Source organism: Dama dama, chromosome 6 (genome assembly GCF_033118175.1).
Source record: "Dama dama isolate Ldn47 chromosome 6, ASM3311817v1, whole genome shotgun sequence".
Lineage (NCBI taxonomy): Eukaryota > Metazoa > Chordata > Mammalia > Artiodactyla > Cervidae > Dama > Dama dama.
The window spans coordinates 3,794,910-3,808,866 of record NC_083686.1 but is presented as its reverse complement, the minus strand read 5'-3'; the positions used below and the strand labels follow the sequence as shown (position 1 = coordinate 3,808,866).

At 56.2% G+C, this 13,957-nt stretch overlaps 1 protein-coding gene across 1 annotated transcript in view; it reads left to right on the top strand.

The window, feature by feature from the left end:
- Positions 1 to 13,957, top strand: part of SORCS2 (sortilin related VPS10 domain containing receptor 2) — a 486,902-nt gene that overhangs the window by 290,227 nt on the left and 182,718 nt on the right. The window contains exon 3 of the mRNA XM_061145438.1: positions 11,951 to 12,050. Coding sequence (XP_061001421.1) covers positions 11,951 to 12,050 — 100 coding nt within the window. The remainder of the gene's footprint in view (positions 1 to 11,950; positions 12,051 to 13,957) is intronic.

Sequence of the window (13,957 nt, the reverse complement as noted above, 5' to 3'; positions counted from 1 at the left end):
TAGGAGAGGCTGCAGCCAGGGAAACTCACCGGGTCTTGGTGTCCAAAGTGTTTCCGAAAGTCAGCCATGTAGCTCTGTGCTTGGCCGTGGTCTCCAGCCCCTCCAGAGATAGGGCTGAGACCCGCTGACCCAAGTGTGCACACGTGTGCTAAGTCACTTCAGTCGTGTCAGACTCTTTGTGACCCCGTGGACTGTAGCCTGCCAGGCTCCTCTGTGCATGGAATTCTCCAGGCAAGAATACTGGGGTGGGTTGCCCTGCCCTCCTCCAGGGGATCTTCTTGACCTAGGGATTGAACCTGTGTCTCTGTGTTAATATTTATTATAAACTGTTAATATCATGTTTTAGTTAACACTATATAAGTGCTCGGTCATGTCTGACTCTTTGCAACCCCGTGGACTGTAACCTGCTAGGCTCCTCTGTCCATGGGATTTTCCAGGCAAGAATGCTGGAGTGGGTTTGCATTCCCTTCTCCAGGCGATCTCCCCCACCTAGGGATTGCACCTAGGTCTCTCATGTCTCCTGTGTTGGCAAGCGGGTTCTTTACCCCTTGCGCCACCTGGGAAGCCCGCTGACCCAAGACCCCACTAGGAATCATACTGTGAGCTGAGACTAACTGTCTGGCTCAAGGCCTCAGAAAATAGAGACTCTGAACAGGCAGGAACTTGCCAGGGCTTAGACGTAAACTTCCCAGTGCCAGTCAAAGGCCAGAGCATTACTGGGAATGTGCAGGGCTTGGACAACCCAGCCCTGCGGAGTTAACACTTTACTGCACTGTAATCACCTACTTTCTGCTTCCAAGAGGGGTGGGCAGGGAATAGAGGGGGAGGGAAGGAACTGACTGCCTCCCGGGCCAGGGACTGTGCTAGAAGGTTCGGGTTTGGCACTTCATTTAACCTTCGTGACCACCCCGGGTGGAAGGGCCTGGTACAGAAGGGACATGTGAGGTCTCCTAAGTCGAGCAGCCAGCTCCTGGTCACACAGCCTCTGGCATCAGCCCGTCACCACACCCTGTCCACGTGAGCATGATGTGGACCATGGATGCTCTCTGGGAATGATTGCTTTAGCCATGGGGGCGTCTTTGGGAGCTTGGCTCCAGGGAAGACGTGGTCCTCACCTGGGCTGGCCAGGAAAGTGCCCCACGGGGGTGGGAAGCTCTGCAGGGGGCTCACTCAACCGCACGGCCTCCGCTGAGCCACTCACCTTCTTAGGCTGGTGCCACGGCCCCGGCTCACCCTCTCCCAGGGCACCTGGCACGCGGGCTTGGGTGCCTGCCCAGTGTGGACACAGGGCTGCCTCCTCTGCACACCGAGAGCCTGTCTGGAGGCCTGTCTGTCCCGCTACCTCCCCGGGGTTGCAGGGACGGACATGCTACTGCAGACCGCCTGCAGTCTGCTCCCACCTCACTCACCTGGTGCATTCTGAAGAAGCCTCCGGTGCTTGGAAGTGTGAGGGGCTGGGTCTGTCTTGTCTCCTCGACTGTAGGCAGGAGTGGGGTCGATTCTAACATCCACCCTGCAGCTGTCTGCCTAGAACCGCTTGGAGTAGTCTGGATAAAGAAATACCGCTCTGGGGGCCAGGAGACCTCAGTTAGAGTCGGCTGCTTGGCTGCTCATCTGCTGTGTGACCTTGGACAAGTGACTGCCCTTCTCTGGGCCTGTGTCCTTTGCATAGGAGGGGTGTGGTCAGAAACCTGGAGGTCTCGAGGGCCTTCTTGGCTCTTGCAGTGGGGTTGAGTGCTGACAGCTTATGTGGGGTGTCAGCAATACCTGGGACGGTGTCTGGGTGAGAATGGTGTCATTCATTCATGCGCTTGTTCAGTCGGCATCTACCAGCGCTCGCTGCAAAGGGTGTGTTGGGCCAGAGGGCTGCCAGACGCTGTCCCAGCCATTGAGGAGCTTTCAGGCAGATCAAGGGACCGGGAAATCCACTTACGGTGGAGCAAGTGTCATGGGGGCTGTGGGCACGCAGAAGAGCAGCAAGGGGACCCATGTGGGCTTCCTGTGTCCCGTCTGCACCCGCTGAAGGCTCTGCCGTGAGGAAGGGTCTCCTCTCAGAGCCCCACCTCTCTCCTTGCAGAACGGGTACTAACCGCGTCCTCCTTGTGCCTTCCCAAGCCCTGCTCTCCTTAGGGACTCTGGTTCTAGGGAAATGGAGGTGGCTATTCAGAGGGTGATTGGCATGACGTGGGAGAAGAGGAAACTAGTGTAGGCTGATGGGATACAGAGCATCCGGGCGTCTGGCTGACCCGCCTGCAGGTTCTATCAGCTGGGAAAACACGGGCCACGTGGGTGTGAACGAGTGGGGCTTCTCACCCTTTATGGCAGGCCCTGTCTTTGTCTGTGGTTGATGCATACAGGGTGCCTGCAGGGGTGGCTGGACAGGGTGCTTCCTGGGGAGATGGCATGCTCCCCACCCCCGCCCCCAGAAGGAATTGGGCCAGGCTCACCTCCCGCCCCCAGCCTGACCAGGAAGGGGAGATTTCTGATTCACACGGAGCCATGGTCTCCTTATCTGGGTGATCTCCCTGTTGACCGCCTCCCCCCCACCCCACCCCGCCACACACACACACAGAGTCACACTTGCAGACACAGGATGGAGAAGTCTCTTCTTTCATACCATCCCTTCTGGAAAGTAGTTGCTGGTGAGGATGTGGGGCTAAATTTCCTGGGCTCAGAGCCAGACCACTGGGGTTCACACTCAGCTCCTCCACGTGTTACCTCACTTCTCTGTGCCTCAGTCTTTTACTCTGAGAAATGGGCTGGTGCCTCATTCTTGCCTCATAGAAGGGCTGGGAGGATTAAGCGAGGTAATCCAACCAAAGCACTGAGCATGGAACTTGACCTATGGGGGAATAATTATTGATGATTATTTATGGATGATGGTTGGTGACCATTATTCTTATTATTGCCTGATAGCGCAAGCAGGTTAAGTCTCAGAGATATTGGTTGACTTGTCCAAGGTCCAGGAAGGATGGAGGCCTGCCCAGATCTTGAGATGTCAACGCAAAGCAGGTCGTGGGGCCTCCTGCTGAGGAATGTGAGGTCAGGGGCCTGCAGAAACCCAGGGGCAGGAATGGGAGAGTGTGTCTTTAAGGACACAGTTTGGAAATGGAGATCTGTAGGTTACTGGATTAACTGTTCAGTTTTGTCATTGAATCAACCTTTGTTTTGTATTCCATGAACTTTTTGCCTTAAAAAAAAGTCAATCGAATGTCCCCAAATTCATGACCCAAAGCTTTTCTTTGATGTTTATTGAGATGGGGAGTTGTGTTCAAAACATCTTATTTCCCACTCAGTTTTTGTGCTTTGTATTGAAATATTTCTCTGAACACTTAAAATAGAATTTCCTTCCAGATCGCCCATCTCTCATCTGCTAACGTCTCTTTACCTTCTTTTCCTCTTTAAAAATGTTCAGTGTATCATCTGGGCTGCCTTTAATAGAAACTGGGCAGAGTCAACAGTTACTCAAAAAATCAATTTAGACTGTCAGATTCTATAACCTGGGAATTGGCATGTAAAAATGTTACCGTCTTATGCCAGGACCCCCTAAGAATAAATGAAGACTCTTGCTTTTAAATTATTGAGTTCTAAGAGTTTATTGGATCCAAGAATATACTTTCTAAAAGCCATGCCGGAGCTTAAAGCCCCTGGGACTTAATCCTAGGGAAGGGGCAGAGGGGTTTGTATTAGAAATAATAGTCAATTTCCAAAACGCACAGCACGTAGTAGGCATTCAGTGTTTTTAGAAAGGCTTTTAAAAAGTTCATCCTGACCAAGGACCCATCAGTCCCGCCACCTGCACTGGATGGAATATTACACAGCCGGCAGGAAATGTTGACCTTGCAATTATAAAGTCAGATCAGAATTTGGGCTCAGGTAATGGCCACATGGAAACACGTTCTCTTGTGGACAGGGACTGAACAGGTGCATTGGGATAAAGGGACCTGATTGCTGGTTGAACTGGAAGATTCTCTTCCTGTTATTGTTGCAGCTGCTTTCTGTTCTTGTTCTTTTTTTTTTTCTTTAATGATTCCAAGAAGAGTGGAGAGTGTGTCAGCATATCAGGAAGGACATTTTATCGGGTGTGGATCATTACACTTCAGGAATTTTCCTAAGAGTGGATTCCAGGTCACCAGGGTCGCCTAACCTGGCCCAGCCCCCAACAGGCTTTGATGTCAAGCCTCAGCCCCTGATGCTGTGGCTCCCACCCCCCACCTCAAGCTTTCTTCCAGCTCCTCCGCCCCCGCCACCGCTGGGAATTCCCGGCCGCACCCCCACCCCCCCATAATGAGGCAGTGGCGTGGTTGGGAAGCTCTCGGGAACTGCGTGGTGTGGTCTGCAGCAAGTCATTTGTGTAGTTATTTGTCTTGTTCTATTTGGGCGCTTCCTATTTGAAATGACACTTCTGGGCTTCGGAGGGGCCTGGCGTCCTCCCAAATCGATGGGCTCCCGGGGAGATGGTGTGCGTCGGTGCACTTCACCCTGGGCGGCGGGGGAGAGGGGCCGGACACAGCAGGGCCTGTCCCCAGGGAGTGACCGGCCTGGCCTGCTGTCAGGCCAGCTTGTGTGTCCTTCCCAACAAATCCAGAGCGACATTTGAGGCTGGCTACTCCCCCAGCCTCTCCACAACCCTCCCTCCCTCAGGGTCACCAGACTCACCGTGGCCTTGGCAGGTACGCCCGGCTGAGGGGTGCAGGGCGGCTGTAAGGGCAGGGTCATCGAGGGCGAGAGCTGTGTGTCATGGTGAGCATGCGGGCAGCTTCGGCCGAGCCCAGTGAGCCCTGCCCCGCTCAGGACGGTGCCCAGGGACACGTCCAGCCACACGGCCCTCATTTAGCCCTGATGGTTGTAACCCAGTTTGAAAGACCCCAGAGCTGGGAACAGAGTCATTGCAAAGATGTCCCCCTCCCACCCCCGCCTTGGGCCATCTTCCCACCTGCAGAGATAAAACCAACAGAACCATCCACAGAGCTGGAGACTGGAGGGAGCTGACGCCCAGCTGAAAACCCAAGTCTATCACTTTGTCCTTTGTGTGAGCCGGGCAGGGCATCCCCACCTGCTCTCACCTCAGTTTCTTCGTTTGTGCGGTGAGGGTCGCTGGTGGGAATGAAGATCAGATGAGGTCGTAAACCCAGCATCTTTATCCTGGACCTGAAACAGCATCAGCCCCGTGGTTGGTCCAGGCTGAGGTCCCCGTGTAATACGGTCTCTCCTCCGGGCTCCGGGCCTCGCCCCTCCACAGCCTCTGCCTGAGACCCGGGCTTTCGTGGCTTCACCACCACTGCGCAGAGCAGACAACTCCCCACCACACCTGGGTGGGGCTGACTGTCAGAGAAGCTTCTAGAAAAACATGCCTGCTCTGTGCCGTGCCCTCTTTCTCCCCTTCCCTTCTCCGTTCCTGCTGGTTCCCCCGCCGGCCCTACTCAGACCTGCAGGCACACATAGAGCATTTGCTAGCTTCCCTCCCCACCCACACCTCCCCTGGGTTCCCCAGGAGCCCCCCGACACCTCCCCCCGGGTTCCCTGGGACCCCCGGCACCTCTGCTCAGGTTCTCCAGGAGCCCCTGGCACTGTACCGACCCCCTCAGGCTTTGAGAGCTCCTGGCACCTTTCCGGGCTCCAGGCTCCTCTTTGGCCACATGTCCAAGGTCCTGGATCTTGAACTCCCAGGGCCAGTTACCCTGCCCTGCTCCTTACTAGACGAGGCAGGAGCCTTGCTCATTCAGAGCGGACACCGGAGCAGCCCAGAACAGGTTCCTGGTGGCCGCCTGCTAAGCTGGGTGTAAGCCCTTTGCTGCTGGTCTGTGAGGAGGTCTCGGGAGGGGCAGGGTCCAGGAACAGGGGCTCGGGCAGCGCCTGCTGGCTGGTGGGTGTGGAGTTTCCAGCATCTGAACAGGAAGTATGCTCGCATTGGCACCACCAGCCACAGAACCCCCCTCCCTTTCCCTCCACGCTCAGCAAGAAGCGGGCACAGAACAGGCGCTCAAGAAAGGTGCTCTGGAAGGACCTCTTGAGCCCAAGGAATCATGTGTCTCAGGGATTCTGAAGGATAAGACAGGTTCATTGAAAGGGAAGTGATCCTCACGATGGAGTAAGCGGATGCAGCCGGTCAGGAGCCGGCTCGAGCAGACTGTCCTGCGGGCAGCCTTGCAGGGTGGCCTGGCCCCAGGCCCTGCACTGCTTTCCACCTCTAAGCTGTTGGCAGAGTGGGATTTGGGGGTTAGCAGATGCAAGCCATTATATACAGGATGGGTAAACAACAAGGTCCTACTGCAAGGCATAGGGAACTATATCCAACATCCTGGGGTAGGTTGTAGTGGAAAAGAATATGAAAAAGTGTACGAAAGTGAAAATGTTAGTCACTCAGTCGTGTCCGACCCTTTGTGACCCCATGGACTATAGCCCGCCAGGCTCCTCTGTCCATGAGATTCTCCAGGCAGGACTACTGGAGTGGGTTGCCTTTCCCTTCTCCAAGGGATCTTCCCGACCCAGGGATCGAACCCAGGTATCCTGCATTGCAGGCGGATTCGTTACCATCTGAGCCACCATGGAAGACACTTAGTCACGCTGCTTACACGTTGTGTAAATTAACACAACATTGCAAATCAACTATACTTCAATAAAATAGATTAAAAAAAAAAGACTGGTCTTGAGTTAAGGAGAAGCTTTAAACCGGGGAGAAAACCCACAGGATATACTATGAGGACTCCGGAGCGGGGGTGGGCTGCGGTCAGCGTGTGAACGCTGACACAGCAGAGAGCATCGCCTGCCAGGCTCTGCGAGAGGGAGAAACAGCATCGAAAAGTCCAGCCACACGGGGTGAGTGCCCGGCCCTGTGAAGCCCCCAGGGACAGGACTGCATGTCTGGACACAGCCTGGGATGGAGCAGAGGAGGCAACTTCAGCTAACAGCCCGGGCTTAAACCGAGCTTCCTGTAGCTGCCGTGAGATCCTGCCCAAGGCAAGAGGTATGCCTTGAGCCTTAGTTTTCCCACCTGTAAAATGGGAAGGCGTGCTCCTGGCCCAATGTGGTCATCCTGTCTGAGGGAGGTTGAGCTCCGCCCTGGGTATGGTAACCAGAGAGTGTCAGCCCCCACGTTTATTAATCTCCCCCCAAGATGCCTTTCCCACTGGAGGGAGACCACGGTCTCAGAACCTCGGGGCGACCTAACTGGCGTCTCCCTCACCACGGCTGTCGTGCCCCATCAAGGGCACACTGAGACCCCTTCCAGCAGCTCACCCACCCAGCTGGCACCTGACTCCAAATTTCACACTCAAAATCTCAAGCCACATCATGGAATTTTCTAGAATGACTTAACTGTCTATCAGCGGCTTGGGCAGATCTTTCCCTGGATGATTCCACGAGGGTGCATTTGTCTGCTCTGGGTGGCGGATCAAAGCCTCAGCTTTCCAGGTCCCCTGGGGTTGTCGGTTCCTGAGGACCCCTGGGTGGTGGCCCCTTGCCATCCGTCCCTTCTCATCTCACATCAGCAGGGTGGTCAGCTGGGAAACCGTCCTAACACACAATGCCTCCCCTGCTGGGAGGGAGGTGGGGAGGTGCCTGGAGACCAGAGTTGAGTCCTGGCTGTGCCTTGAAAGAACTCTGCACACGTCTCTTCCCAACCGGGCCCCAGGCCCCTGGCACGGCCCTGGGGTCTGTCCAGGGGCTTGGCGCAGTGACCGGGCAGGGGCAGTGCTGGCCCTCAGAGGCCTGATCATCAGGGCACAGGCGGCAAGTCCACGCAGCCGTGCGATCGGCCAGAGCGAGGTCCACACAGACGCTGAGCGGGGTCAGCAGCCCTCAGGTGGCCCCGGGACTGTGAGTCCACCATGTCCAGCCTCATCGTGGGTGTCTGAGGTCTGTGCTGTTGGCCCCTTTTACAGATAAACCGAGTCTCGCTAAGGTCCAGGCCTTGCTCAAGACCACAAGCTTGCAGGTGGCACCAGCCACGCAGGGGGCACCCCCTCCCCACCTGCGCGGTTTTCCAAGGTAGCCAAGGAGATCTTAGCAGCCGGGGGGCTCACCCTTGAGGGAGGGGTGGGAGCTGAACACACGTCTATGCCAATGAAATAATTATAGAGTATGAAAACGGCTCAATTAAATCATTTTTAAAAAAGTGCATATGTACAAACACTTAGCAATTAAGCAGCCAATTTACAAATAGCAATTTTCCAACTGCACTTGCCTTTCATATATCTATTTGCTGGATGTAGAGTCTATTTTTATTCAAAATTTTTAATTTGAATAAATCTAGATGGAATCATCACTTTTGAGTTACAGTCAGAACTTGGAGATGGTCTCATCTCAGAACTGGGGAAGGTCAGGGTGTAGGTTGGGAGGAGGTCTGGCCCAGAGGAGACCCTGGGTGAGCACTGTTCCCCTCCTCCTCTCTCCTTTTCCCCTCCTCCCCACCCTCCTTTTTCCTGCCTCCCCTCACTCCTGTTCTTCCTTCTGGACATGCTCAGCTCTCACAGGAATTTTGACCATCCGGAGATGAATCGGGGAGTCTCCCCTCAACAGGCAAGTCCAGGGGGCACTTGTTGGCTGGTGTTCAGACATCAGGCAAATCTGATTGGTTTCTATGGGAAACTTGCCCAGAGATGGATACGTGCTCACTGGAGGTCACACAGCCTTCCTGTTCTGGCACCTGGTGGCGCTGCAGGAGGAGGCGGCATTAGGTTCAGGGCTGGTACCCTGGGGCTGTGGGGAGTTTAGAGAAGAATCAGGAATGGAAGGCGTTTAATTGAGTCATCTGTGCCTCAAGCTTGGTGAGCTCATAACAGAGAGATATCGCACTCCAGGGAAGAGACGGACACCCACCCTGTGCATCATCGGGTGTCTGGGGTGTTCCCTGGCGAATCGGGTTTGCATCTCTGGTTTGCATGCTGAGCACTGCACATCACTGCAGATGGTGACTGCAGCCATGAAATTAAAAGACGCTTGCTCCTTGGAAGAAAAGCTATGACCAACCTAGACAGCATATTATAAAACAGAGATATTACTTTGCCAACAAAGGTCCATCTAGTCAAAGATATGGTTTTTCCAGTGGTCATATATGGATGTGAGAGATGAACTATAAAGAAATCTGAGCGCCAAAGAATTGATGCTTTTGAACTGTGGTTTTGGAGAAGACTCCTGAGAGTCCCTTGGACTGCAAGGAGATCCAACCAGTCCATCCTAAAGGAAATCAGCCCTGAATATTCATTGGAAGGACTGATGCTAAAGCTGAAACTCCAATACTTTGGCCACTTGATGCAAAGAACTGACTCATTTGAAAAGACTCTAATGCTGGGAAAAATTGAAGGTGGGAGGAGAAGGGGGTTTCAGAGGATGAGATGGTTGGATGGCATCACTGACTTGACAGACATGAGTTTGAGTAAACTCCGGGAGTTGGTGATAGACAGGGAGGCCTGGCGTGCTGCAGTCCATGGGGCCGCAAAGAGTCGGACACGACTGAGCGACTTTCATTTTCACTTTCACCTTCCCTGTCCAGAGAGGAGAGGGGAGAGGGGGCCCTCTCCTTGGGCCTTTGTGTCTACACCTCCCTCTACATGGAGGGTTTTCTGGGGTTGTCACATGAAGTACCATACTGCCTTTAGACAATGGAAACTGTTGTCCGCAGTCTGAAGCCTGGAAGCCTGGGTTCTGGGTGTTGGTAGGGTTGGGTCTCCTGGAGGATGTAGGGGAAATCTGTTCCTTGCCTTTCTCTGAGCTCCTGGGAGTGGCTGGCAGTCCTTGGTGTCTGTAGCTGGCACGTAGCACCCTCTCTTCCTTCCTTCCCATCTCAGCCCGGTGTCTGAGGGGCCTTCCCTGCCGTGCTCTGAGACAGCTCTCTACTGCCCCCTCTGTCCCCCACCCTGTTTATGCTTCTCCCCAGTCCTTGTCTCCTTTGACAGAGCTGTGTTTTTGCTTTTTTATCAGCCACCTCCCCAGGACCTGATAGAATATAGATTCCCAGGCTGCAGGGCCTGGGTCCCACTCGCTCCCTGCCCAGGGCTCACACCAGCAGGTGCCCTTGAGTGAGCAGGTGTGAACAGGCTGCTGTGGCCACAGGTGGGGGAAGGGAGCAGCTGGGCTGGGGCAGGTGGGTGTCTGGATGGAGGGAAGGGTAGACGGCCAGGTGTCCCGGAGGCAGAGCTCATCACAGGTCTGAGGTGGCTTGTTGGGCGGGAGGGAGAGGGAGGGGACCAAGAGGCTGGAGGTTGCCAGGCACACACTCTTTCTCTCCCTGGGGGTTCTGGAATTTCCTCGGTCTTTGAATCATTCCTCTGGGCCTTGGCCTCCTCCTTCCCAAGGAAAATCAATTCTCCAAGGTGTTGAGAGTAAGCGCTTCCCTAATGACACCTGGAGAGGGGAATGGGTAGAGAGTCAGAGGATCCTGTTGGGGGAAGGAGACTGGGTGGGGTGGGGTGGGGGCAGCCCCTGCTGGAGTTCCCGGGAGTCAGGGGCACAGGGGCTGCTTTCTGTCCCGGCCTGGGGAAGCACCTTGTGACCTCAGGCCTTTGAAGGAGCTGACCTCTGGGGACAAGGGGCCACTGAGCCCCAGGGCTATAAACACGTCCCATCTTCCTAGAGCCTCTGGGAAAGGGCAGGCTTAGGAAAGAGGCAGGGAGGAAGTACATCCCTGTAGAAAGGTGAGGATGTACTATGATGGGATGGAGCTACAACACTGCCAGAGGGGTGGGGCATTTTCCCTGGGCAGTTCCAGGCCTCACTCTGGACCCCGGCTACACTGGGGAAGCCTGAGACTCACAGCTTGACCCAGCCCTTTGATGGGTCCAGAGGGGGCCACCTGCAGCCCAGGCCCTGCACAGTGCCGGGGTCCGGGGACCAGATACCAGCTGAGCCCCCGCCAATAGCTGGGATCGGCCGCCCTCAGCCCTGGAGCTCAGCTCCGTCCAACCCGTCTCAGTGGTGATCAGATGGACAGGTCCAAGGGCCGCCAGCCCAGCGGGCCTCAGCAGCCCTGGACTCCCGCTCCTGTCTGTGTCCCCACCTCGGGGTGAGCTTTCTGACTGATCAGAAGACCGGATGCTCTGGGAGAAGCTGAGGCCTCCGGGACTTCACATGTCAGTTTAGGGAGGGGGTGGAAAGTGCCGCCCGGGTCAGACTGTGCCTCTGGCTCTGCGGTCACTGCACGTTTTAACCGGCTGGTCCCAAGGAGCGCTGGGCCCAGGGTCCCTGAGCTGAGCTCAGCTGAGGGTGCTGAGCTTCAACATGGGATTAATTCTGTGTCCTGATGCTCTGGCTGCTGTGAAATTGCCCTTGATGCCTGTATCTCTTCTGCTACTGCGGCTGCTCTGGGCAGAGGTTAGAACTTGGAGGTTCTTTCCTGCAGGCCTTGCCTTACAGACAGGAACAGGGGCCCCTGGGCCCCATGGAGTAGAGCGGGTGCTGACGCCCACCGGCTGGCTCGGGGATGGGGATCTGATTTCCAGGGGCCCTGGGGGCGCATGTGGTCAGGGAGGAGGGTGCAGCTCCCTGGATGAACTCACAGTCCAGAGAGGGAAATGGACAAGCAGACAGGACTCAGGGTGGTGGAGACCTTCTGTAGAACAAACAGGATGCCAGCTAGTATGCACGTCCTGAGTTGGCCACCTGTTCGCTGAGTGATTTCAGGCAAGAACAGATCCGCTCTGGTCCTCTGGCCCTCTGCAAGACGGACATAGGGACATAATCTGTCAGGGTTTTCTGAGGAATCAAAAAGACGTGGCCAGGACCTGTGAGACCCTTCCTAACGAGGGTGATGAAGCTACGGTAGAACTCACACAGACCGTGGACAGGGTGAGACACTGTGGGATGCCCAGGGCAGGTGGCTCGCTGGAAGACAGAGCTGGGGGAGTCCTGGGCCTCCCCAGAGACCCCTGGCACACAGCCTGTGCTGGACACCATCAGGGCCCAGAGGCGTGGTGGGGACCCGTGGCTGACAGCTGTCGTCCTGTCCCCCCAGGTCGTCGGACTTTGGGACGTCCTACACCAAGCTCACCCTCCAGCCTGGCGTCACCACCGTCATTGACAACTTCTACATCTGCCCGACCAACAAGAGAAAGGTAGGTGCTGTGCCCGGCGTCTCTCTGTGCACGGGGGGCAGGGGGGCTGGGTCACGTTGCTCCTCTGGGACCCTCAGGGCAGGTGAGGCATCTACCTCCCGGCTCTCTGTGTCACCCTTGGCTCTTCCACCTGAGTTCATTTGGATGAAGGGGTTTAAAACAGCGGCTGGGCCTGGGGGCAGGGAAGGTTACCCTGGTGTCTGTGTCTGCCCCTGCCCTGGGCCAGCCTCCATCCAGGCAGAGTTGGAGGTTGGGGGGCGGTAGTGGCCGCTCTGGAGGGGAGAAAGAGTCTTCCTTATCTGGAGTCCTGGCAAAGCAGTGAAAAACAGTCTGATCGCCTGCCACTTTTTTTTTGGTTGATTTGGTTTTTCATCTGAAGTTTCCTTTCTGTTTTCCTGGCCTGAGAGAGTCTCCTGACTCTGCTTTCTGCCTGGTTGTGGGTCAGGGAACTTGGCCATTTCCAGGTACTGCCACTCATGCCAAGTTCTAGGAGAACTGGGGCTTTTGCAAGCCCAGGGTTGCCTCCTGTCCCCCTTGGGACCCCAGAATGAGTCAGAGGAAGTACCCTCGGTGTGCCCCCAGCTGTCCTGCATGCTTGACTCCATCCAGAGAAACAGATCAGTGTCACAGAGAGGGACCTGGACAGGTCAGGCACCTCCTGGGAAACGGGGTGTAACCCCACCCTGGGAATGGGAACACTTGCTTGCACGCGGGGGCCCCATGCGGAGGGCACTGGCGGGTGTGATGATTAAACTGCCGGTGGGTTACTGGGCCCAGAGGAGTCGGGGGTTGCGTGCACTCGGCAGGTTCTGCAGGGATCAGGCCCCTTCGTCGAGTTTTATGGAACATGAGGACTGGTGTGGACTGCCGTTTGCTGGGGGGTGTCCAGGGCATCTTGGTGGCACCTTTTAATGTGATGTCAGCTTTCTGCAGGCCGTCCCCCCCTCCCCTCTCTTTGACTTTCACTGCTGTAAAGGTTTCTTGATGGACAGAATCGGAATGCGGAGGTGGGGAGGGCTGCTGGGGAAGGGGGATCTTCCATGGGGACACTGGTGCCTAGAGGGGACTCGGGACAGAAGAGAGAAAGGCATGGGGTTGGTTTCGCCCATGCCTGCATCTCGCTAGACCCTGCCCGGGGTCTTCACATGCACGGTCGCACTCTGTTCCTGGAAAGGAGGGGTTAGTATCCCATTTTCCGGGGCAGAAAACTGAGGCCCAGGAAGGTGAGGCTACCACCCAATCATCACAGAGCTGGTTGGGGGGGAGCTGGGTTTGACCCCAGCCTCACCCGGGTCCAGAGCTGGGAGCTTCTCTTGTGGAGAGATGACAGTGAGTGGGAGGGAACGACCCCCACCCACTACCGCTGCCACACTCACAGCACCCCCAGCTCAGCCCCACCTGCCCCCTGAGCGGCCCTCATCCCGTGTCCGACTCCAGCCCAGGCCGGTAAGAGGACAGCTTACCAACCTCCAGGTAATCAAACCCTCATTCTGCTGTGAGCAGCTCACCTCTCCTGAGCTCCGCCCCCACCCTCTGAGCCATGGGGCTCTCTTGGGGGGCAGGGGGGTCAGCGAGAGACACACCCAGGCAGCACCCCAGCCTAGGCCTGGGCACAGAAGCGTGTGGCACGTGGAGGCCCTTCATCAGCCACGAGAGCTGAGCGCTGGGACGGGCAAGGACAGAAGCTCTGCCTCCTGCCCACTGCCATCTTTCTCCCTGGGGTCACTGTGATTCAGAGGCGAGGCCAAGCAGGGCTCCTGGGGGCTGGTGCTGACCCAGGCCAGAGAGCCCCGTCCACCCCTAAGACTCTAGGCAGCAGTGGACACGGGAGGTCAAGCCACTCATCTCCTCTGCATCCTCCAAGTTCTGTCTGTCTAGCCAGCCTGGCCCTGAAGCCACCCCCAAGC